The sequence below is a fragment of the Oryx dammah genome, unplaced genomic scaffold, assembly GCF_014754425.2.
Source record: "Oryx dammah isolate SB20612 unplaced genomic scaffold, SCBI_Odam_1.1 HiC_scaffold_2, whole genome shotgun sequence".
Classification (NCBI taxonomy): domain Eukaryota; kingdom Metazoa; phylum Chordata; class Mammalia; order Artiodactyla; family Bovidae; genus Oryx; species Oryx dammah.
The window spans coordinates 11,132,832-11,159,218 of record NW_024070186.1 but is presented as its reverse complement, the minus strand read 5'-3'; the positions used below and the strand labels follow the sequence as shown (position 1 = coordinate 11,159,218).

General features: G+C 44.3%; 1 protein-coding gene across 3 annotated transcripts in view; it reads left to right on the top strand.

The window, feature by feature from the left end:
• The window catches only part of DIP2A (disco interacting protein 2 homolog A), a 111,230-nt gene that overhangs the window by 12,101 nt on the left and 72,742 nt on the right, over positions 1-26,387 (top strand). The window contains exons 2-6 of one of the 3 annotated variants that reach the window (XM_040264496.1): positions 6,418-6,489; positions 12,201-12,320; positions 16,355-16,474; positions 19,233-19,460; positions 22,758-22,892. In XM_040264496.1, the coding sequence (XP_040120430.1) occupies positions 6,418-6,489; positions 12,201-12,320; positions 16,355-16,474; positions 19,233-19,460; positions 22,758-22,892 (675 nt within the window). The remainder of the gene's footprint in view (positions 1-6,417; positions 6,490-12,200; positions 12,321-16,354; positions 16,475-19,232; positions 19,461-22,757; positions 22,893-26,387) is intronic. The other 2 variants (XM_040264507.1, XM_040264516.1) reach the window with 2 other exon arrangements.

The following is a 26,387-nucleotide window of genomic DNA, read 5'->3' as shown; positions in this document are numbered from 1 at the left end:
TAAATGCCTGTTAACTCAGTGAAAGAAATCAGTCTGAAAAGGCTACAGATTCCAGCTATTCTGGAAAACTATGGAGACAGTAAGAAGATCAGTGGCCGCCAGGGGTTCACGAGCTGGGAAGAGGGATGAGTAGGTAGAGCACAGAGGATTCTTAGGGCAGTGAATACCCTGTGTGATAGCTTAATGATTGCTATATGTCATCATGCATTTGTCCAAGCCCATGGGATGCATGACAAGAGGGAGGGCTTTGGAAGCTGAGGCTTCCGTGTCAGGGCTGGCTCATTACCTGTAACAAACGCACCATTGGGTGGCGGATGTTGATGATGGGGAAGGCTGTGCGTGTGGCGGTAGAGGGTGTATGGAAGCCCTCTGGACCTTGCCTTCAGTTTTGCTTGTAACCCTTAAACTGCTCTAGAAAAAGTAAAATAAAGCAAAAGAAGAAAGAAAAACCCTGGGAATTAAATCTACAAGCCCAGATGGTTTCACTGACAAATTTTATCAAACATTTAAAACAGAAATAACAGCAATTTTATGTAGTCTCGCTTATATATTTTTTAACTTTTAATTTTGGAATAATTTTAATCTCATAAGAAGTTATGAAAATAGTACATAGAAGTCATTCCGTTTCCTACAATAACATATAACCATAGTATGTTATCAAACCAGCTTCCATATATTCTTAATTACAAAAGATTGTATGATTATTGTGCCAAAAGATTTAACAAGTTCAGAAGTGAAGTAAAAGATGAAATCTAATACCTACTCCAAGCTAAATAAATCATTCTCCAGGAGTAACACTACTAATAATGTGTTGGGTACCCTCCAGACATTTTCTGCACACACAAAAATATATCTACCTACATGCCTGCGAATAGGCTTCCCTGATAGTGCAGCTGGTAAAGAATCCACCTGCAGTGGAGGAGACCTGGGTTCGATCCCTAGGTTGGGAAGATCCCCTGGAGAAAGGAAAGGCTGCCCACTCCAGTATTCTGGCCTGGAGAATTCCATGGACTGTATGGTCCATGGGGTCGCAAAGAGTAGGACACAACTGAGCAACTTTCACCAGAATTACTTCGTTTTTTATTTATACGGTGTTTTTCAGCTTGCTGTGCTTAGTAGGTTATCATGGATCTCCTGTAAGTAGTTCCCCTCCCCGTTCCCCCAGGTACCAGGGTGTCTTTAGGACCAACAGTGTTCTGAAGTAGTGTTGTGGGGCTGCAAACTCACTTCTTCCTGCTTGTTTTTGTGAACAGGCTGTCTCACATTGCTTTTATGTGTAATGTTCGTTGCCTGTCCTTCCTTGTTTCTGTGACCTTAAGGAGTTGAGTGTTTTCCAGAATAGGTTTTTAGAAACTGTGTTGCCGAGTTAGAGACTTGATATCATTTGGGATTTTGCCTTTGTAATTCATTTGGTTTGCGGCCTGGAGGTCAGCCTGCGCCACACGTTGTACCCAGTGTGTGGGGTAGTGAGACAGCTGTGCGCAGACCGCCAGAAAAGCACCTGTGGACATCCTGGCGTGTTTCCAGAGCCGCTCGGGCCTGAGTGGCCAGCCAGGGGAGACTCTCCTCTGCTATGTCTGGGCCTTCCTGTGGCCCGTGGGTAGTGTCGCCTGATCTGTGCAGTGGGTCGAGGAGCATGCTCTGCCGTCTGTCTCTATATTGCTCACTGTACCTGGGGTCAGGGACCTTGGATATGAGTCCTTTACTGGTTCATTAATTTTGGCTGGAGTCTGTCTTGGATCCCATGTTGCATTCAGAGGCATGTTGGGTTGGTGGTCTATGCTGGATACTTGAAAACATGTAGCTGGTCACATGTGAAAACATGTAGCTGGTTCTATTCAGTTGTTCTGGACAACTTTCAGGAGCCCATGGGCACCAAACTGGGAGTTAGCATGTTCCCTTCCTGAATGCCCCTTGCTGCCTTCACCACATGAGCACTCATTTGAAATGGCAGCATAGGAAGAAACTGTTTCTAGGAAATGAATACTTACTTAATCTTAAAATATCATGAGATTGGAATTGACATATACACATTATTATATATAGAAAAAGCAAGGGAATCCCAAAATACATCTACTTTTGCTTCATTGACTACACTAAAGCCTTTGACTGTGTGAATCACAACAAATTATGGAAAATTCTTCAAGAGAGAGAAATAACAGACAACCTTACCTGTCTGCTGAGAAACCTATATGCAGGACAAGAAGCAACAGTTAGACCTAGACATGAAACAATGGACTGGTTCCAAATTGGGAAAGGAGTACGTCAAGGCAGTATATTGTCACCCTGATTATTTAACTTATATGCAAGTACCTCATGCAAAATACTGGGCTGGATGACTCAAGCTGGAATCAAGATTGCTGGGAGAAATATCAGTACCTCAGATATGCAGATGATGCCACTCTAATGGCAGAAAGTGAAGAGCAACTAAAGAGCCTCTTGATGAGGGTGAAAGAGGAGAGTGAACAACATGGCTTAAAACTCAGCATTCAGAAAATGAAGATCATGGAATCTGGCCCCATCACCTCATGGCAAAGAGAAGGGGAAAAAGTGGAAGTAGTGACAGACTTTATTTTCTTGGTCTCCAGAATCACTGCGGATGGTGACTGCAGCCATGAAATTAAAAGATACTTGCTCCTTGGAAGGAAAGCTATGCCCAACCTACACAGTGTAACCTGTGCAGAGACATCATCTTGCTGACAAAGGTCTGTCTAGTCAAAGCTATGTTTTTCTCAGTAGTCATGTATGGATATGAGAATTGGATCATAAAGAAGGCTGAGTGCCAAAGAATTGATGCTTTCAAATTGTGGTGCTAGGGAAGACTTCTTGAGAGTCCCTTGGACAGCAAGGAGATCAAACCAGTCCATCCTAAAGGAAATCAACCCTGAATATTCATTGGAAGGACTGATGCTGAAACTCCAACACTTTGGCTACTTGATGTGAAGAGCTGACTCATTGGAAAAGATCCTGATGCTGGGAAATATCGAAGGCAGGAGGGGAAGGGGGTGACAGAAGATGAGATGGTTGGATGGCATCACTCATTCAGTGGACATGAGTTTGAGCAAGCTCTGGGAGATGGTAAAGGACAAGGGAAGGCTGGAGTTTGTGCTGCAGTTTATGGGGTTGCAAAGAGCCAGACACGACTGAGTGACTGAACAGCAACAACAATACATAAAATAGATTAACTAATAAGGACCTACTGTATAGCATAGGGAACTCTACTTAATATTTGTAATGACCTACCTATATGAGAAGTAAAAGTGCTAGTTACTCAGCTGTGTCTGACTCTTTGCAATACCATGGACATATAGCCTGCCAGACTCCTCTGTCCATGGAATTTTTCAGGCAAGAATACTGGAGTGGGTAGCCATTCTGTTTTAGAGAGATCTTTCCTACCCAGAGGTCAAAGACCCAAAGTCTCCTGCATTGCAGGCAGATTCTTTACTGTCTGAGCCACAAGGGAAGCCACCTATATGAAAATAGAATCTAAAAAAGAGTGATATGTCTGTGTGTGTGTATATATATATATATATATATATAAAATATAATTATATAGGGGAATATAGGAAATAAATAATCAGGGTGACAATATGACTGTGTAGGTTGGGCATAGCTTTCCTTCCAAGGAGCAAGTATCTTTTAATTTCATGGCTGTAGTCACCATCCACAGTGATTCTGGAGACCAAGAAAATAAAGTCTGTCACTACTTCCACTTTTTCCCCTTTATTTATTAAAATAAATATATATATAATTTATATATATAATATATATTATATATATATATATAACTGATTCACTTTGCTGTATAGCAGAAACTAACATAACATTGTCAATCAACTATACTCCAATAAAATTTAACAAAGAAATTGAAAAAAATCTTGTAAAACCAAATGCTCTGCTTCTAAATAGGGATTATCCTTTTTAATTTAGTGTTACAATATTGTTTTCATTTAAATTTGTCTCTATATGTTTTCATATATTCTAGAGGAAACAATTATTTTTAGTAGATATTGTTTAAAAAAATACATGTGCTTTAAATTTATTAAGAAGTTGAAAGTCAATAAACAAAACCATGCAGTCACATTCCGGACCCCATTGGGGTCTGTAAGTGTCCAGTCAGGGTACAATGAGGAGGACGCAGCCCATGGGCCACTGTGGTCAGCACTGGGTCAGGTGTGCTCATTGTAGCAGAGATTGAAAGTGAAAGTGAAGTCACTCAGTCGTGCCCAACTTTGTGACTCCATAGGCTATAGCCTACCAGGATCCTCCGTCCATGGGATTTTCCAGGCAAGAGTACTGGAGTCGGTTGCCATTTCCTTCTCCAGGGGAGCCTCCCAACCCAGGGATCAAACCTGGGTCTCCTGAACTGTAGGCAGACACTTTACTATCTGAGCCAGCCGAGATTGGATGATAATAAAAATGAAGTGCTTAACTATTTACATGGAATCAACTTAGATGTCTATTGCCAGATGAATGGATAAAGAAGTTGTGGTACATATACACAATGGAATACTACTCAGCCATAAAAAGGAACACATTTGAGTCAGTTCTAATGAGGTGGATGAACCTAGAGCCTATTATACAGAGTGAAGTAAGTCAGAAAGAGAAAGATAAATATCGTATTCTAATGCGTATTTATGGAATCTAGAAAGATGGTACCAAAGAATTTATTTGCAGGGCAGTAGTAGAGAGACAGACACAGAGAACAGACTTATGGACCCAGGGAGAGGGGAGGAGAGGCTGAGATGTATAGAGAGAGTCACATGGAAACTTACATTACCATATGTAAAAAAGATAGCCAACGGGAATTTGCTGTTTGTCTCAGGGAACTCAGACAGGGGCTCTGTATCAACCTAGAGGGGTGGGATGGTGAGGGAGACAGGAGGGAGGTTCAAGAGGAAGGGGAGATATGTATACCTATTGTTGATTCATGTTGAGGTTTGACAGGAAACAACAAAATTCTGTAAAGCAATTATCCTCCAGTTTAAAAATAAATTTTAAAAATGAAGTGATTGTTCAGGTAAAGTAAAAATACCTGGACTTTAAAGCGGCATAGGTCTACAGAACATGTTCAAATTAAAAGGCACTCGAGGCATTAGAGGAGTTTCCTGTGGGGTTGTTGGGAGAGTAAGGTGAAGTTGAGTGATGACTCACAAGATGGGGGTGGGGAGGGGCCTGACTGAGTGAGCCGTGGTCAAAGCAGGGGCTTTGTCGAGCCCACGGCCGGACTAGTGACTCCCTGACCTTAGGCTTGTCTTCTGTGGGTGGTGGGCTAATATTCTCCCAGAGGGTTTCAGGGCGGCTTAGTGTACGTGTCAGACATTCAGAAGTGCTAGTCCTTTGACGGCTGAGGAAGTACTTGGTGAAGTGCTCGGCATGTGATGGCAGGCTGCCCTCTGACTCCCAGCAGCCTCCTTGCTTGGCTGGCTTGTTTGGGGTGAGCAGATGGTAGGGGTAATGAGGGACAGGGAGGGGATGCCAGGAAGGCTTGCAGAACACTTGAAGCTCTCTGTTGAAGACAGTTCACTTGAAGAACAGGATACTAGTGGACATTGTAACGTGTTTCTGGTCAAAAACACACAGAACCCACCCTGAGTGCTTGAGTTGTCCAGGAAATCAGCTGGTGTGCTTAGATGAGAAGTGTTTCCCTGCAGACACATTTCCTGCCTTGTTCCTGGGTAGGTTAGTTCCTTTTTAAGCTGTTCTTTATGATAATTTATCAGAACCCGAGTCCTGGCCTAGGGATGCCCTCTGGCCTGCAAGGGTTGGTTTCTGTGGCTCCTCACACCAAGACTCCACAGCTCAAATCTGCATAGTCACGTGGGCATCCAGTGAAAAGCACATTGGATTTTGTCAGTCTGGGGTGTGGCCTCAGAGTCTGTAGTTCCAACATGCTCCCCTAAGATGCTGAGCTCAGATTTTGGATATTGAAGTGTTTACATACTGCTGGACTCAGCCTTCCTGCGGTGTAGTTCTGTGAGCTCGGGACCAACTTGTCGTCGTAGAACCAGCACCACGATCACAGTGTGGACCAGCTTCACCCACCGCAGGATTCCCTCGTCCCACTCTGGTCTGTCCTCCCAAAGCCCCTCCCTTGGCGGCAGTCTGACGCTGCCTGTAACAGTGTTTTTCCAGGTGTCATGTGACCGGAACCGTTCCCCTGGGAGCCTTTGGAACCTGGCTTCTGTCACTTAGCTATGTGCCTGTAAGATCCACCCAGACTGCTATCTGTCAGTAGTTCGCGCCTTCTTACTGCTGAGCAGCACTGCCTTGTGTGGATACCCCATCCTTTCTTTATTCACTCACCAGTTGAAGGACCTAAGTGTTTCCAGTTTTTCCATTATGAATGAACTTTTAATTAAAAATTTTGGGGAACTTTAGAAGTAATGTGATTCTATTTTTCTATTGTTATTTTAGGTGACATCACTCAAAAAGGATATGAAAAGAAAAGGGCAAAGCTGCTTGCACGCTGCGTACCCCTCATTCAAGGTGAGGTTAACACAGGTCTTATAAAACTGATTAAAAATTGGTATTAGAGTTTGACTTTGGTAGTTTCGTATTTTATTAATAAGGGCTGGGAAAATAACATGTCTTATATTAAATTATAAAATCCAAAGTCATAGATTAAAGTTTATGTCTCTGGTTTGGTATAGATTTCATCCCCAAATAGGATTTATGTAATTTTTATTATCATAGACCATGATTATTTTTATGATTTTAGTAAAGAACATTTCCTTACTTAGGTTTGGAACACATATTATAAAGCTGTGAGTTCTCCCACCTTATATTGATCTTCAGAGTCAGCACCTTCATTGTTTCAGCACAGTTTTTGGGGGTGGAATTTAAGAAGCTGATTTTAAAATTTATGTAGAAGTTTGAGACTTCCCTGGCAGTCCAGTAGTTAAGACACCATGCTTCCACTCCAGGGGGCACATGTTACATCCCTGGTCAGAGAATTAAGATTCCAGGTGACTTGTGCAGTAAGGCAAAAAAAAGAAGTTAAATATTTTATATGTAAGTTTAAAGGGCTAAGGGATTCAAAATAATGATAAAAAGGAAGAATGAGGTTGGAGGATTTGCTGGTCGTGATATGAGGAGTTAATGGTAAGCTGTCATTAAGACAGCCTGGTTTTGCACAAGGGTAGAGCGCTCGATTCACAAACAGAACATGGACCCAAACAGACATGTATGGCTGTGGGGACCAGGTTTATAGTGGAGGTGGTGTTGCAGCTCACGATGCCGGCACAGTTCCCTAAGACACAGAAGCCAGAAATGAAGGCCTTTAGTGAGAAAGGCAAAAATTATAGCACCTTTGGAAGATTGTATATGAAAACTGTCACCATCTCTAGACAGGAGGAGGGATTTCTCAAGTCCCTGGAGGTACCAACTGAAGCAGCAACTGAAAAGGATAAGATTGGTAAATTAGAGTGTGTTAAAATTAAGAATCATGTTTTATCAGAAGTCCCCATAAAGAGATTAAAGACAAGCCACAGTATAGGAGAAGATGATCGTAACATAAATAAGAGAAAAAGGACTAGAGTCCAGAGCCGGTGAAGTCACAGCATCCAGAGACCTTTTGCCAGAGTGGGAACGGTCTGCAGCCCCATTTCCAGTCTGCTGAGCGCTTCCCACGTGTGGCTTCTGAGCACTGGAGGTGTGGTAGCGTGACTAAGACATTGCATTTTTTAAATTTAATTTTAATTAATTTAAACTTTATAAAGAGACAGAAAGTCCCCCCATGCGATTTTTTTTAAGAAGCCCAGTAGGAAAATGGGCTAAAGACTTGCATAAATATTTTACCAGCGGAAACCCTAATTGTTAACAGGCAAATGAGAAGCCCGCTGGGCTGCTCGCAAGGCCGTCTGTTGCAGGCCAGTGCCCAGGCAGCACCACGGACAAATGGCAGGACCCCACCCTTGACAGCTGCTATTGTTTTATACGTTGAAAGCTGGCTGACTGCTCACTTGGCTATTAGAATTAGTAAGTGTCTTGGTTTGAATAGAACATAAATATGTAAGAATCAATAGCTTTTCTCTGGCAATATTTCTGTTAATAAAACAGCTCACATTCATAATGGCAAAAATAACTGTCAAATGTTTTTAATACATTTAGCAAGAAAGCCACAGGATCTATATTAGGATCATACAATCTATTTGAAAGAAGTATAGGATCCTAAAATATGAAGAAATATACCAATATCTTAAATGCAAATATTTAATATTATAAAAGTAGTAGTTTCTAAGTTAATATGTGACAAAACGTAATCCAGTCTGAATAGCAGTTGTTGATTTTTTTTCCCCCCAAACCTGGCATTGGAAATAACTCACTCGGAGGAGAAAAGTTCTGAGATTAGCTAGTATATTGTTGAGGAGGAATAGTGGGGAGAAAGGCCTGGCCTTCAAGGTGTTAAACCTGGTCATGTGCACTTGGCAGTCCCAACCACATGGTGTTGATAGACGCGTGGACAACTGAACAGTGTAAGGGGAGGGCGTCTAGAAATGACTCAGGAGAATTCAAAGGAGGGAAGATTTATTTAGTAACATGGCACCCCACTCCAGTCCTCTTGCCTGGAAAATCCCATGGATGGAGGAGCCTGGTGGGCCACAGTCCATGGGGTCGCTAAGAGTCCAACACGACTGAGCGACTTCACTTTCACTTTTCACTTTCATGCATTGGAGAAGGAAATGGCAACCCACTCCAGTGTTCTTGCCTGGAGAATCCCAGGGATGGGGGAGCCTGGTGGGCTGCCGTCTCTGGGGTCGCACAGAGTCGGACACGACTGAAGCAACTTAGCAGCAGTAGCAGCAGCAGCCATGCCTGTGGAGGCAACAGTGGGACCCCCTTTCCTCTGCAGCATTAGTGAACATAAACTTCAGGAGTAAAGCTCTAAGTATGTTTGCAGCTACAGAATACTATAAAATTCAGGAGAATATTGAATAATGTTTGAGTGATGACAAGATGAGAGACTTGAGGAAAAAAAAAACAGGTTATGATTGTCTCTCTAGAAATGAAGCACTGCAGAGTGACTGAGCTGCGGCCGGCTGGCCATGGCCTGGGGACGTGTCCAGTGTAGGATGGAGCCTCTGGCTGACCAGAGCTCCCTGCAGGTCCTTTGGGGGCTCCGTGCATGCATGCATGCTCAGTTGCTCAGTCGTGTCTGACTTTTTGCAACCCCATGAACTGTAGTCTGCCAGGCTCCTCTGTCCATGAGATTTTCTAGGCAAGAATACTGGAGTGGGTTGCCATTTGGTTCACCAGTGGATCTTCCTGACCCAGGGATTGAGCCCACATCTCCTACATTACAGGCAGGTTCTTTACCACTGAGCCACCTGGGAAGCCCTTTGGGGGCTCCTTAGCTGGATAGAATTTATAGAATTCAAATAATAGGACGTACGGATGGGCAGTAAACATTAAAGTGTGTTCAACCTCACTAGTTATACGGGAATGCAAATTAGTGAACCATTCTCCTGTCAGATTGGCAAGATTCTAAAATTTGTAACATGCAGTGCTGACAGAGACACGGGGATATGGCACCCTGTGGGAATGCGGATGCTGTGGCCTGAGAAGTTCTCTCTTGATACCTGTTAAGACTAAAAATATACTACTCTTTCATCCAGTGGTTTCCCATTGGGCTTCATATCTTTCTTAAATAAATTAATCGATCTCAATAAAAGCACTGTATTTTGGAATAAAAATGCAAGAGTGTCCCTGTATTTACGCATCACTTTGCAAGCATACCTGTTTATAGTGCATAATGCATAGGATTCTGTGTTCTCTATTATGAATTTTAGGGAAATTTGTTCCAGTCAGTCCAAGAAACAAAAAGCCAGAGCTGATCAGTATTGCTGCATGTTGCGTACATGTATGTGTGTATATGTTCAGTTTTGAAGAGCTAGTGAACACTCCAAACCTGGTACATAAACATTAGCAATGGCAGCATTCTGCGCCCACCCCTGGAGGTTGGCCAGTCTTCGGGGCAGCTCCTTCCTGTCTGCAGAGCCAGAGCTGGTGTCCCAGCGGCTCCTCAGTCACAGAGGTGCCTGGAGGCTCAGGCAGCAGAGTGAGGGCCCCCATATCTCCTGTCCCCTCTGTCCTGTCTGTGTGTCATCCTAGAGAGCTAGGGTCAGGTGGCCTTTTCATGAGCAGCATCAGAGGTCATGACCCCCTGAGGCCCAGGTGGGGCAGTTCAGATCAGGTCAGCCACTCAGTCATGTCCGACTCTTTGCGACCCCATGGACTGCAGCACACCAGGCTTCCCATCCATCACCAACTCCCAGAGCTTGCTCAAACTCATGGCCATCGAGTCAGTGATGCCATCCAACCATCTCATCCTCTGTCACCCCCTTCTCCTCCTGCCTTCAGTCTCTCCCAGCATCAGGGTCTCTTCTGATGAGTTGGCTCTTCGTATTAGGTGGCCAAAATATTGGAGCTTCAGCTTGAGCATCAGTCCTTCCAATGAATATTCAGGACTGATTTCCTTTAGGATTGACTGGTTGGATCTCCTTGCAGTCCAAGGGATTCTCAAAAGTCTTCTCCACACCACAGTTCAAAAGCATCAGTTCTTTGGTGCTCAGCTTTCTTTATGGTCCAACTCTCACATCCATACGTAACTACTGGAAAAACTATAGCTTTGACTAGACAGACCTTTGTCAGCAAAGTAATGTCTCTGCTTTTTAACAGGCTATCTAGGTTGTTTATAGCTTTTCTTCCAAGGAGCAAGCATCTTTTAATTTCATGGTTGCAGTCACCATCTGCAGTGATTTTGGAGTCCAACAAAATAAAGTCTCTTACTGTTTCCATTGTTTCCCCATCTATTTGCCGTGAAGTGATAGGATCAGATGCCATGATTTTCGGTTTTTGGATATTGAGTTTTAAGCCAGGTTTTTCACTCTCCTCTTTCACTTTCATCAAGAGGCTCTTTAGTTCTTCTCTTTCTGCTATAAGGATGGTGTCATCTGCATATCTGAGGTTATTGATATTTCTACTGGCAGTCTTGATTCCAGCTTTGCTTCATGAAGCCCAGATTTTGCATGATGTACTCTGCATATATAGGTTAAATAAGCAGGGTGACAGTATACAGCCTTGACGTACTTCTTTCCCAATTTGTAACCAGTCTGTTGTTCCATGACCAGTTCTATTGCTTCTTGACCTACATACAAACTTCTCAGGAGGCAGGGAAGGTGGTCTGGTATTCCCATTTCTTGAAGAATTTTCCACATTTGTTGTGATCCACACAGTCAAAAGCTTTGCTGTAGTTAATAAAGCAGAAATAGATGTTTTTCTGGGATTCTCTTGCTTTACGAAAATCCAGCGGATGTTGGCAAGTTGATCTCTGGTTCCTCTGTCTTTTCTAAATCCAGCTGAACATCTGGAAGTTCTCAGTTCACCTATTGTTGAAGCCTTAGAATTTTGAGCATTACTTTGCTAGTGTGTGAGATGAGTGCAATTGTACATTAGTCTGAACATTCTTTGGCATTGCCGTTCTTTGGGATTGGAATGAAAACTGATCTTTTCCAGTCCTGTGGCTGCTGCTGAGTTGGGGACAGGTTGCTGCTTTTCGGGGAGTGCTAAGGGCTGGTGGCTAAGGCTGTTTTTCTGGGACATTTTGAAACAATCTAGTGGTCAGGCAGGACCAGGGACTCTGTTAAATGGCCCTGCAGGCTCGTGCTTGTCCTTTACTCAACATATGACATCCTGATGGCCTGGGTGTCGGCCGGCCATGGGTGCGCCAGTCATGGAGCCGCCCATCAGGTTGGAGACACAGGTGTCACAGGCCCAGGTGGTTAACACCCGAAGCCTCCAAGCTTCTCATCGGCTTTCTTCCTGTGTCTGAGGGCGGCTGTCAATACCCCGGTGATGGCTTTGTGGGCTGCTTCCTGCTGGGCTTGCTGACACCAGGGCCAGTGTGGAGGAAGGGAGGGGTGTTCGAGAAAGCTGGCCCTAGAGAGCTGGCCCCATGCACCATGTGCACCAAGCTGGGGGCCCAGGGCTGCTGACAGGGAGGGGCTGGAAGCTGACATCAATGTCTCAGCCCCAACCTCCAGATTTAGGGCTTCTGGGCGTTAGGGCCCCCGGCATGCATGGTTGTGCAGCGGGGGCTGTGCAACAGCATGTGAGAGGTGTGTGCTATTCTACATGGGTTTTTCTATTGTTGGAAAAGCAGGTTGTTTACTCACAGTGTTTCTGTGAAACTGTTTCAGGAGTAGACCCTTCCCTGCAAGTGGAGAATAGCATCCTTGGGCCCGCACAAGCCTCGGCCCCTGCGCCCAAGCAGCCCAAGCCGCGGCCCAGCAACACCCGGGACGAGCGCTTCCGGTCAGGTAGGGCCCAGAGCGCCGCGTCCTCTGCTTGGACACCAGAGCTCCACTGAGGAAAGGGACTTCTCTGAACCGTGACTTACCGCATCATGGTTTTCAAGAAAAAAACAAAACTTCCATAGATCTCAGTATGTTTTAGTGTAGCCTGGAGTGTGAGCATGCTCCTCTCAGCATCTGCACATAGACGTATCAGAAGAAAGCAAAATCTTCCTCACCATGGAAATCATTTCTGTAAATGTCTGTGTCCATTTTTCTACTGGAACTTTGGGGTTGGTGTTGGTGGAGTTGTCCAGTAGGGAACCACTCTACTACTCTGTGTTTCAGTATTTTATTTTTCTCTAATTTTGAAGATTTCCTTCTAATTAGATTTCTGCCACTCTGTTAGTGCTTTTATAAATATTTGAATTTGTTTCTGACATTTTATTTGCATTATCAGGACATGCATTGAAAACATGCATGCTTCCAATGATCATTTTATTTATTTATTATTTTTGGCTGTGCTGGGTCCTCGTTGCTGTGTGGGCTTCTCATTGCAGTGGCTTCTCTTTTTGTGGAGCACAGGCTTTAGGGTCTATGGGCTTCAGGAGTTGCGGCTCCCATGCTCTAGAGCACAGGCTAAGTAGTTGCGGTGCACAAGTTTAATTGCTCTGAGGCACGTGGGATCTTCCTGGACCAGGGATGGAACCTGTGTCTCCTGCACTGGAAGGCGGATTCTTTACCACCAAGCCACCAGAGAAGCCCTCTGCCTCTTGTTATAGATTAGATATCAAGAGCTTTTGAACACTTTGGCTTAACATTTTCACTGTTGTGTGATTAAATATTTCTTTTATATTTAAACTCAGTAAGCTTCTATAAAAGAAAACTTTCAAGACAGATAAAGACATGGCCATTTTGTTTTAAGAATTTTTTTTTTTTTTTAATGAAGATTTTAAATGGTTGGTTAGCCTGGGAGTGTGGTGAAGTGGTTTGAGGAAAGTTTTGATCAGATAATTTATTACCGAATTAATATACATTTAAAAAACTTCCCCACACTGACAGTTTCTTTTCAGATTACATCAATGATGCCTGTAATATACAACACTGGAAATGGCCCCATCGGCATTCCACCGATGTAGCCCTGGCACAAAATGGGCACGCGTCCGCGCACCCTGAGTGAGGTCACCCAGAGGTCCCCTGCCTGTCCTCACCTCCTGTTGCCTGTCGCCTCTGTTTATGTGTAACTGACGTTGAGGACCTGCTTTCTGCCTTTGTGAACTGTATCTGGTTCTTGTTCTTTACTTTCTGAAAATGAGACCTTTACCATAAATGTTCTTTGCTCATATTTTCTCCAAGGCTTTGTCTTCTCTTTGAATTCTCTTACAGTGGCTTTTGTAGCAGAAGTTTTTAATTTAAATGAAATCTGGCTTATCACTTCCTTTTCTTTCTTGAATAGTGCTTTTGTTCTTGTATCTAAGGAATCTGTGCCAAACCCAAGGTCCCAAAGATTCTTACCTGTGTTTTCTTCTGGAAGTCTTGTAGTTTGGGGTTTTTACCTTTAGGTCTGTGGTTTAGATTTTGTTAATTTTAGTGTGAGTTCAGGGTGTGGTACAAAGCTGACCTTCTTGCATGTGGGAATCCCGTTGTCCCCATGCCCTTGTTCTTTTGTCTAAATGCAGCTGCTCATGGCTGACTCTGGACTCCTTTCTGTTCTCTTGATGGATTCGTCTGTTGTCATGGCAGCACCAGCTCTCCTAATGATGGCAGCTTAGCAGTCATTGTTCACGTCGGTATATCCACTGTTATTCGTCCAGGTTTATTCGTTATCATTGTTCCCTTGTATATACTGTGCCTTTCTTCCCTCTGGCACTTTTACAGTTTTTCTCTTTATCGCTGGTTTTGAGTGATTTGATTATTTACGTGCCTTGGTATAAGTTTGTTTGTTTCTTGTGCTTGGTATTGTTTAGATTTTTAGTTCTTGATTGTTATCTGTACTTAGGTTTTTGTTTGTTTCTAAGGCAGCCGCAGTGTAAAAAGTCTGTGCTCACTCTAGCCAAATCTCTTGCAGGGGCTCCTAGGTTTGTCTGTCTTCTGAACACAGTCTTTCATGAGTGTTTTAGTTGTATGTCTGGGAGTATTTTTATTAGGCCCTGAAGTTTAAATGGTACTTTGGCTGGATATAAAATTACAGGTTCTAAGCTTGTTTCTTCAGCTGTGTTGCCTTGTATTTGGTGATTACTATTGGGAAAGTTAGCCTCTTTCCTGATCCTACAAGACTGTTTCTCTAGAAGCTTTTAGGATTGACTGGTTATTGTTGATGTTTGTAAACTTTATTGTAATATGCCTAGGTGTAAATTTTCCATCCTTAGTACCCTATGAGCCATTTTACTGTAAGGTTTCTAAATGCTATTTAAAAACATTTTGTTGGGGAAAAATGTGAACACATATGAAGGTGGACTTGGTGTGTACTGAGCCCTGGACTTGCCCAGTGCCACGGTTCCCACCATGCTCAGGCTCAGTCTTGGCTTCTTCATCAGCCCCAGCTGCTTCTTCCCTTCCTGTGTGATTCTGAAGCAAATCTCAGAGATCACGTTATTTTACTTAGATGTCATAGTATTCTCGGTTTCTATATCTGAAAAGAGAGCACGTATCTCTAAAAGATAGCTCCATTATCACAAAATAATCAGCAATAATTCCTTAGTATCAAATACCCAAGTGTTCCTGAGGCTTTATAAAGCAGTTTGGACCCAGGATCCAAATAAGATATACATATCACAGGTTGTTGATGTGTGTTTCCACCGGTGATAGCTTGGTCTTGGGGCCTTGGCTGTGGTCTGGCTGCTCCTGGCTCCATGGCTCTAGCAAGGCACCTCAGGGTCAGTGTTTTCCTACCACAGGCACTGCAGGCCTGTGTCTCTCCCCTCCCTGGGATGCTGGCAGGGTTGATCCCTTGGTTCATTAGGGTGGATTTGGTGGCAGGACGGCTCCAGTTCTGGGGAGGGCAAGCAGCTTGTGCTCATCACACAGCACAGGAAAACCTGGAGGGATGCTCTGTTCTTTCCATCCATTTAATCCTTTCCAGAACAGTAGCTCGTGTCACTGGCATCCTCCAGTGGCAGCCAGTGAGTTTTCCTCTTTTTCTTCCTTCCTTTTCTCTGATCTTGTTTTTGTCCTTGGTGGGGTTCAGACTGCCCCAACCTTTTTCTTTGGGAGTGCTTCCACGTTGGCTCCAGCATTGGGTTGCTGGCCAGGAATTTGTTGGTTGGTAGGATGAGATGCTCCAGGCTCCTCTGCCACTTCCTGTACCCTGGATCCCACATTTCTCAGGGTACTCGCAGTGAGGACAGTGTTGTAAGACTGCACCCTGGATGGTAGGGGTGCTCATTGCACTTGGGCTGGTCACCATTTCTAGACATTTTTAGGGACTGAATTAAGACATGCTATTTAAAGATAAAATGCCACGTGTGTTCATGCTGATAATTTCCATTTAGATTCAGGACTGCAGTGTTCCCCTCACTTCTGGGGTCTCTGTGTCTATCCCTTCTCTGCCTTGTGAGCATCTTGGTTTCTAGGGAGGGATAATGGGGTAAGGCCATTAGGCCCCTCTTCCTTGGCTCTCTTGCACTTGACCACAAGCGTGGCAGTGTGACGGGACCCCCACCACCCCATTTCTGTGCGACTACAGGGAAAGCTTGGTTCCTTGTATGGCTCTGCCCATCCTGGGGCTTGACTGGAACAACAGCTCAGACGATGGGACCACAGAGCTTTAGTGCTGCTTGTAGTGGTTTATACCATCATTAGAGTGCATTGGGTTCATCTGATTCATTTTATTTTCAGTTTTGGGAACTTCTTGGTTTAAATCTGAAAATACTTGCAAAGTTGAATCTATAAACCAAGGAGAATATTTGTAGAAATCTAGGACCAATGTGTGGACCCACATGTAGGCTGACCTTGTGTTCCTTTTATACTCAATGAAAACAGATTAAAAACATGAACCATGGTTTTGTTCCTTCATCAGGAATCTTGTAACGGGTGCTTTTGCTGCTGTTATTTCTGTGCAGATGTTCACACCGAGGCCGTGCAGGCAGCTTTGGCCAAATACAAAGAGAGGAAGATGCCCATGCCATCCAAGAGGCGCTCTGTCCTAACGCACGCATCTGTGGAGGCCTACACACCCCCAGGTACTGGTTAGGGTCGGGATGGCCTGGGTAGGGTTGGGGCGGCTTGGGCAGGGTTTCCCGTTGAGATGGAGCAGGCTTCTGATTGTGGTGAGGAGTGTGTGTGTGCTCATGCACATTTCTGTGCATGCAATGGGCTTGCTTCGAATAGATCGTCTATATAGATTTTAATTTTTTCACCAAGATGTAATTTGTGTCTTTTAGTAAAGAGAGGAACCTGCAGTAAGTGCTTTATGGGGTGACAGAGTTCCCTGAATTCAGAAATTTAAAATTATTCTCCTTGAGTTGGTCAAAAAGTTCCTTCAGATTTTTAAAGAAAAAAGACACATTTCTCACTTCACCAAGAACTTTATTGAACAATGTAGTCACCATTTTGTTCCACTACCTTCTGTTATTTTTCAGGCAATTTCATATTTCCCTTCCCTAAACTTGTCATCCTTTTGATCAGAGAACTATTCCAGATGCCTTTTATACAGTCTTCCAGGGAACTGAAAAGTTTTTCATTAAGAGAATTTTGTAAAGCCCCAAATAAATGGACATCCAAAGGTGCAACATCTGGTGAATATGGCAGATAAATCAGAACTTCCCAGCCAAACTGTAACAGTTTTTGCCTGGTCATCAAATAAACATACAGTCTTGTGTTGTCCTGATGGAGGCTGATGTGTTTTCTCCTGACTAATCCCAGATGCTTTTTGTTGAGTGCTGCTTTCACTTGGTCTAATTGGGAGCAGTGCTTGTTGCAGTTACTTGTTCGGTTTTCTGGAAGGAGCTCATGATAAAGGGCTCCCTTCCACTCCTCCCGTGTACACAGCGTCACCTTCTCTGGATGAAGACCAGCCTTTGGTGCAGTTGGTGGTGGTTCATGTCTCTTGCCACGTGATCTCTTCCATTCCCTATTATTGAACAAGATCCACTTTTTATCACCTGTCACAGTTTACATTAAAAATGGAATGTTTTCATTGTGTCTGACAATCATATGCAGAAATACAGTCAAGGAGGTTTTTTTTTTTTGCTTCAGTTCAGTCCAGTTTAGTCGCTCAGTCGTGTCCAACTCTTTGTGACCCCATGAATCGCAGCACGCCAGGCCTCCCTGTCCATCAGCAGCTCCCGGAGTTCACTCAGACTCATGTCCATCGAGTCAGTGATGCCATCCAGCCATCTCATCCTCTGTCTTCCCCTTCTCATCCTGCCCCCAATCCCTCCCAGCATTAGAGTCTTTTCCAATGAGTCAACTCTTCACATGAGGTGGCCAGAGTACTGGAGTTTCAGCTTTAGCCATTCCTTCCAAAGAAATCCCAGGGCTAACCTCCTTCAGAATGGACTAGTTGGATCTCCTTGCAGTCCAAGGGACTCTCGAGAGTCTTCTCCAACTTAACTAATGTGGAACCCAAACATCAAATTGATGAATATAACAGAACTGGTGCAACTTACTTTCAGCACTTGATTTGGATATTTTGTGTATGTCAGCTATCTCTCGCATGGTATAACGCTGATTGTTCTCAGTTAATGCCTCAATTTGATCATGATCAACTTCAATTGGTCTACCTGACCATGGAGCATTGTCCAGCAAGAAATTTCCCTCATGAAACTTTGCAAACCACATTGACATGTTTGATCAGTCACAACACCTTCTCTGTACACTGCACAAATCTGTTTTTGCATTTCAGTTGCATTTTTACCTTTCTTGAAATAATAAAGCATAATATGTGAAAATGTTGCTTTTTCTCTTCCATCTTCAATATTAAAGTTGCTACATAAAAATTCACTAGTTTTGATAAGTTTTTTTTTTTTTTTTAATGAGTGCTGGTATGACAGCGGTCACAGTACAGTCTAACAAAATTGTCTTGAATGAAGTTGAAGACGGCTAAGCACCACTCGAGCCATCCTACAGAAAAAGCAGCGAACTTTCTGGCCAACCCAATGTCATGTGTTATGATGTTACCAGGTCTTAAATGGGAAAGAATAAGGCCATTTGGAGGGTTTTCGATTTGTTTTTGTTGTTTCGTTACCTTTAGAAATGAAAACTCTTAATGCGGCCTCTCTTGAGGATAGTTAGTGTGCTTTAAGTTTCCTGGAAAGCTCATCCAGGTGCTGGGAGCACAGTGCTGCCTGTCTGGTTATTGAAGTCTCAAGCTGGTGACACGCGTGTTTGGTTTTCTGACGTGGTAAACACCAGCCACACCGGGTCCCCAGGATAGTGTGGTGTTTTGGTGATGCTTCCTGACTTAAAAAAAGTTTATGTTGTTCAAAAAAAGTCTTAGAAATTTATGTCAAATTATTTTCTACCAAAGATAACCATAGATACTACCCAGTTTTTAAAGAACTTCCTAATAATAATGAAACCCATGATAAAATGCAGACTTGACAGAACCAGATTTCAGGTTAGTTTTATTGCCCAAGGCGGGGCTCTTTTCAGAGCTCAGGCACGTCCTCCAGGGTGCGCAGGTGCCGGGCAAGGCCTCGCTGGGATCAGGCACCCACGGGACATAGGTCCCCTCTGCTATTTGGGGCCCCCAGGGCCCACAGCATGCACTAAAGCGGTCAGGGTTGGACCAGCTGCACTCCTGGGCATGGCACCCTGTGACCGAGTTCTTCAGGGGAGCCCGGGGTGAAGCCAGCTTCCGAGTGACCTGGGTCTCACTGTCAGTCCCACGCAGGCCCTCCTGGATGTGCAGGTGCACAGGGTGCAGGCTGGGCCGGTGTGGGAACCCTGCCCCCAAGGATGCCCCCCTCATGCCTGTCGTCGTTATTTTGACCACAGACACGTCATCTGCCTCAGAAGATGAGGGCTCTTTACAGCACCCCGGGCGACTGGCCTCCGCTCCGCTGCAGAGCCGCCCCAGCGTCGAGCCCTGGCCCGACCCGGCCATTCAGGGCTCGTCCACCTCATCCTCCGCATCTTCCACCTCATCTCACCCAGGAGGGCAGCCTGCCGCCACGCCCAGTGCTGCCGCCGCGCTTGCCGGCCCCGCGGCCCTCGCCCGCGTAGGTCAGTACAGCTGCGGGGACCCCTCCAGGCAGAGGAGCCCCGCCCCTCCTCAGACCCACCTTCTCCTCTTCGTGTGGAAAATGTCCTTTTGGTAACAAAAGTGGTTTCTGGTGCCTCTGTGGTTTGGCAGCCCCAGACCCTGGGTGGGCCTCCCTGGAGACCTCAGCAAGAGCTCGCGCTTCTGCTCTGGAGGGGCGGCCGGCCCAGGTGGACAGCCCCTGGCCGTTAGGAGGCCTGCCACCTGCAACATAGTCTTTTGTTCCTTCCTTGGGTGCACAGCCTCAGCCCTCAGTTGTCCCTGCACTGGGTGTCCCAAGGTGGGGCTGGGGCTGCAGCCATGAAGAGCCTTTCTTCCTCTACATACAGGGTTAGATAGTCCTCAGTCTGAAAAGAGATGTAAGTCACAGCTCAGTCATAAAGATGCCTAGACCTTTCCCAAGTCACCCAGTCCTTTAAATTATCTTAATCTTAGAGAGGAAAACATTGCAAAGCTTTCACCATTTGAAGTCGTATTTTTTGATGCAAAAATAGTAACTTAGCTGGCATGCAAAGCACACATGCATTCTTGCAGGAGTGCCTTAAGAAGTATACTCCTGGTGTGGTACATCGCTGATGTTGGGGGACATCTGACGAGGAGGAAGAGCTCAGTCAGGGACTGCCCTGGCTGAGACCACACAGTGCTGTGGTGGAGCCAGGCTGACCCATAGCTTTCTGATTCCTGTTCCTTTTCTTTGCTGTTAGTTGCTGTTCTGCTAAAACCAAAATGGTGCATCTGCGGTGCACCCATGACAGGCCAGTGTTTTTGATGGTGTCCCAGCAGGTTAAGCGCCCCCGGGCATGTGCTGGCCTCAGGTGCTAAGCTGCTCTATGCAAGATACTGGTCATTTGGTGGGACTGGGTGTTGTAAGTGACCGACGCCTTCATTTCCTCTGTGGGCACATCACTGATGCTCTTCGTTTGTTACTGGTTGAGTCAGTGCCAACGTCTGTACATTTCTGTTGAGCTTGTGATGTCTTCTTAGGTGAGGACTCACGATGCCTTGACCTGCTCCCAGCACATGGAGGAGCCGGGGTTGCGCTGTCAGGGCCATCCTGGGCGGTTTGCTTTACGAGAGAAAGCTCCTCTGGAAACACCCACCAAGATTGTTGTGGTCACTCTCCTGGGGACCTACAAATGGCTGGTGATTACTGCCCACCTGTCCTCAAGGGGTTTCACAGGGGAGAGCCTGAAAACAGCGTTAGGTGGACACGTTTTTGCTGTTTGTCATGGCGATTGCACTGTTTGGAAATGCACAAGTACCTCCACTGTGAGGGAAGCGGCAGCGTGCGGGTGTTCTCTTCTCGCTTGGTCCAGCTTTCCACAGCTCTGTTCTGGGTCCCGCAGTGAGGGAAGTAGGGCAGAGCAGTCACTGTTTGCTTGTATCAGCTGTTGCTGAGCTGTTATAAACACAGCTTCCTGGTGGGTTAGAAAGAGAAGCGTATTTAGCTTGAAAAACTGACTGTAGTTCAAAATCTCTAATTACTTGACTTCACAGAGTTGTAAGGTGAGTTTGAGTGAGTGTCTTCTCAGAAAGGTCCTGGCTATAAAGGCTTCGGGGTGGGTTGTCGCCCCCGTGGCTGCGGGGCTCCTGACTCCTGCAGGTGTGGCTGAGCCGCTCTCCCTCCCTCCGGCTCACCTGTGCTCACATGCATGTCATTTGATTAGTTCTCGTGGTCCCAAGGTCTGACTTGCTCTGTATGTATACCTCACTGTTGTCTGTAGCCTTCATGCACTTCTCATGTGACCTGAATTTTAAATCTGAAAACCATCCCACTTCCCTCTCCTTGTTATAAAAGTCATCCTTTGTTTTAGTTTCTGACACTAGGAGAATTCTTCAATTTGGGCTAAGGAAAGAAATATAGAAAGAATATAACTGTAAAAAAAATTACAGTTAGAAAATGTTAAAAAATATTTATCATTTTCAGTTTGGGGCTAGGAAAATCATGTGCATAAAACATTTGAACACAAATTAAGTACCTATATTTAAAAGCAGCATATTTAATTACAGTAGTTCATTTTGGAGTGTAGTTTGTTTATTTTTATGTAGCTATTTAAAAAGTTACTTTGTAGTTGAGAATTACCATTTATACCTTTTTTTCATGAATATAGTTAAAATCTCTCATTTTTGCTAGATTGGAAAGGAGGGGAGATTTCTTTTTAAACTGAAAGAACTCTGTGGTAAGCATACTTTAAAATGCTAATTTCATTAACTTCTAGCTTTTTCAAAGGTTATGAAAACTCTTGTCATTAAAGTTAGGTTTTTCCAAATGGTGTTTTCTGCTATGTAAGTTTGTGTAGTAAGTTTGTGTTTTGCTTCCATATAAATTCATCTTTCTAACATATTAAAAAAAATTTTAGATTGCAAACTCTCTAGGTTATGAAATGATAGATAGAAAATCAGTATCAAAATCTGTGATGGTGGGAACATTCATTTGAAGACTAAAGAGGTTACAGAGCAGTATCCATTCTTGATAGTGGACGAGTATCACGCCAGGTCCACACTTGACTCTTTCCTGGCGGAAGACTGAGTTGTATAGTGGTGATGCTCTGGCGGCAGTCAGCCAGCCTCAGAGCAGATACACACGCCACACAGTGAGAATGGAGCCCAGAGCGGACACTCAGACAACGGGAGGAGGGATTTAAATACTTTCTGTATCTAACATAGTTTGTCTTTAAGTGTGAGGTGAGTACATTCTGTCTTAAGAATCTGACTGCAGCCTCTTAGTAATGGGACCTGTTGAACTGACTCTAGGGATAGTTTTTAATCTGTGTAGGTTTATTCTGTGAAGATTGCCAAGGTTTGTGTCTGCATGGCATTCAAACTTGCTTTTTAGGGGAATAGAGGTAGTTTATAGAAGCCTGGAAGTTTTTTCATAATATAACAAAAAATATTATTAATTAAAAATATATTGCTGCTTCATTGAGGAAGATTTCTAAGTAAAACCTCCTTAGGCCAAATTGGGAAATGTGTATTCCTCACGGCCATTCTGTGCTGTGGTTGGTGTTTCCGGCCTAGTTCCCTCTGAGAACTGGATGACCACGTGCACGCAGAACTGTCCAGGCCATGTCCAGAGTTAGAGTTCACAGCACCTAGTGTGCTCGGTCAGCCAGGCAGACAGAGTCGATCGGAATGCCACGTTCCTTGCTTAGAGCTGAGCTACTGAAGCTTCAGTCAAATGGAGTTTGAACAGCAACTTAATGTTCATGTTCTTTTGAATTAACAGCCACTTTTATTTTGGGTTTGTGTTTCAAAAGCAGATCTGCACTCTGCCCCTCCTGATGTCACCACGGGCCTCGTGCAGCATCAGCACACATACTGTGAGCGTCCGCAGATGGCCTCCGTGAGAGGAGTCCCTCGGGGGTGCCGCGGGAGTGTCCTAGAGACGGCAGGTGGTAAGCATGCCTCTCTTCCTGCTTTGAGACAGCCGAGCACAGGCACTGGATCTCACGGTAGCTGGTGAGCCAGCCGTCAGGTGCAGCCCTGGTGCATTTAGACTGCTCGTGTGTATATCACGTGCAGAAATGATCAGGAATAGGTCAAGTCGGGAACAAGGAGAAGGAGGGAGGAGAAAGCCTGCACATTTAAGTTGATGCACAAGGTTTGGATCAGTGGTATTGTGGGAAGAGGAGAAGCTGGGGAAGTTTCTCTAGGTGGACCCAGTATTGCAAGCGCAGCCAGCAACAGCTGCCTCAGTCAGTCGTGCTTTCACACGTGCAGGGCAAGAGATGTCAGCCTGAGTCTCCTTTCCGCACTTGTACTGTTTCCTTTTGAAACAGTTTCCAGTGTCTTTTATCAAAATCACGTGAAGTTTTTCTTCCAACGTGCCAAATTTGAGTTGCAGAAAAATCCAGCAGTTCTTAGATCTGAGACCTTAATGTGTTTCTAGGCTCCTGAGCAGTTGGTCTGATTTTGTTGGTGTCATTCAGTTCCTTGTTCAGATACAAGAGGGGAAATGGAGTCAATGTGAAGCAGTCTTCCTGTTGGTTAGATAGATTTAAAAAAATTAACTTGTTATTCATTATGTTTAAAAATTGTTAAGAACTTAGTTGAGCTGTAAATGACATTATCTATTGTGTGTATTATAGTGTATAATTTTATAAGCTTTTTAAAAAAATTTGTTTATTTGACTGCACCAGGTCTTAAGTTGCATCACATGAAATCTGCAGTCTTTGTTGCAGCATGTGGAATCTGGTTCCCTGATAGGGACTGAACGAGTGTTCACTGCATTGGAGCGTGGAATCTTAGCCACTGGACCGCCAGGGAATGCTTGACAGTTTTATAAGCTTGAAGATACATGTACACTCGTGAAATCCATACTGTAGCCAGTATACCTGGTGCTCCTGGAAACTTCCTTCCTTGTGCACTTTTGTAACAGCTGCTTGCTGCCCTTTTTGGCATCCCTTCAGGCAACCACTGATTTACTTCCTGACACTGTAAAGTAGTTTGCATTTTCTAGGATATTATATGAATAGAATCACTCAGCATTTACTTTTTATTGTCTGGCTTCTGCCACTCTGCACAATTATTTTGAAATTCATCCATGTTTTTGCATGTATCATAGGTCATCCCTTTTCTTGGGAGATGAAATCTCCCTACATTTCATCTTATCAGTTCAGTTCAGTCATTCAGTCATGTCTGACTCTTTGCGACTCCGTGGACTGTAGCACGACAGGCTTCCCTGTCCATCCCAACTCAAATTCATGTCCATCGAGTCGGTGATGCCATCCAACCATCTCATCCTCTGTGGTTTCCTTCTCCTCCTGTCTTCAGTCTTGCCCATCATCAGGGTCTTTTCCAATAAGTCAGCTCCTCATATCAGCTGGCCAAAGTTTTGGAGCTCCAGCTTGAGCATCAGTCCTTCCAATGAATATTCAGGACTTTTTTCCTATAGGATTGACTGGTTTGATCTCCTTGCAGTCCAAGGGACTCTTCAAGAGTCTTCTCCAACACCACAGTTCAAAAGTGTCAGTTCTTTGGTGCTCAGCTTTTGTTGTGGACCAACTCTCACATCATATAGATGCACCATAGTTTATCTTTTTACCTACTGATGGGTATTTTGGGTGTTTCCAGTTTTTGGCTGTTAGAAATAAAGCTACTGTAACTATTCCTTTACAAGTCTTTGTGTGGATATGCATGTTCATTTCTTTTGGGTCAGTATCTAGGAGTAGAATAGCTGGATCATACAGTAGGTTTGAAAGAAAGAAAGTAAAGTTGCTCAGTCGTGTCTGACTCTTTGCGACCCCAGGGACTGTAGCCTACCAGGCTCCTCAGTCCATGGAATTTTCCAGGCAAGAGTACTGGAGTGGGTTGCCATTTCCTTTTCCAGGGGATTTTCCCAATCCAGGGATTGAACCCAGGTCTCCCGCACTGCAGGCACACCATCTGAGCCACCAGGGAACATTTTAGTTTTTAAAGGAATTGCCAAACTGGGACTTCTTTAGTGGCCCAGTGGTTAAGAATCTGCCTTGCAGTGCATGGGACATGGGTTCAGTCCCTGGTCAGGGAACTCAGATCCCACATGCTGCAACTACTGAGCCCAAGCACTGCGGCCACAACTACTGAGCCCGAGCACTGCGGCCACAACTACTGAGCCCGAGCACTGCGGCCGCAACTGCTGAGCCCGAGCACCGCGGCCGCAACTGCTGAGCCCGAGCACTGCGGCCGCAACTGCTGAGCCGGAGCACTGAGGCCGCAACTGCTGAGCCCGAGCACTGCGGCCGCAACTGCTGAGCCTGAGCACACTGCAGCCACAACTACTGAGCCTGAGCACACTGCAGCCACAACTGCTGAGCCCGAGCACTATGGCCACAACTGCTGAGCCCGAGCACTGCAGCCACAACTAGAGAAACTGTGCACTGCAATAAAAGATCCGCATGATTCAACTAAGGCCCCACACAGCCAAATAAATAAATAAATAAAAATAAATATTAAAAAAAATAAACTGCCAAACTTATTTCCACGTGGTTGTACATTTCACCTCCCAGGTATTAGTGATGAGAGTCCCAGTTCCCCCATATCCTTGCCAAGAACTGGTATTGTTGGTTTTTATATGTTGACCATCCTTGTAGATGCGCAGAGGTGTCTCCTTATAGTTTTAACTTGCATCTCCCTAGTGACTGATGATGTTTAGCGTCTTTTCATGTGCTCATTTCCCATTTGTATATCTTTTTGCAAGGGTCTGTGCAAATCTTTTGCTTGTTTTTTAAAATGTGTTGTTTGTTTTCTTAAGTCTTCAGAGTTCTTTATATAGTCTGGATATAAGTTCTCTATCAGGTTTATAATTTTTTTTTCTCCCTGTCTGTGGCTTGTGTTTTCATCCTCTAATAGTGAGAGGAGAAGTCTTTCATTTTGATGAAGTCCAGTTTACCATTTTTTTCTTCCATGGATTCTATTTTTGTGTCACATCTAATAGATACTTTCCTGACCCAAGATCTAACAGTTTTCTCCTATATTTTCTCCTAGAATTTTGTAGTTTTAAGTTTTATGTTTAGGTACATGATCCATTTTGAGTTAAATTTAGTATCAATGCAAGATATAATCTAAGTTTACTTTTCTGTGTATGGATGTCCAGTTGTTCCAGGATCATGTAATACCCCCTCCAGTTTCTTTGGCATCTTTAATCAAGATGGACCGCATATGGTGGTCCACATATGAGAGGGGTCTACTTTGGGGATCTGTATGCTGTTCCAATGCTTTTTCTATCTTTATACCAGTACCACACTGTCATGATTTTATATATGTGGGTTTTTATATGTGGTTTTATAATAAACCTTAAAATTGTGTACTGTAGTTGGCCCTCAGCTCATTTTAAAAATTGCCTTACCTATTCTAGCTCCTTTGCATCTTAATGTATAGTTTAAAATCCACTTGTTAATTTCTACCAAAAT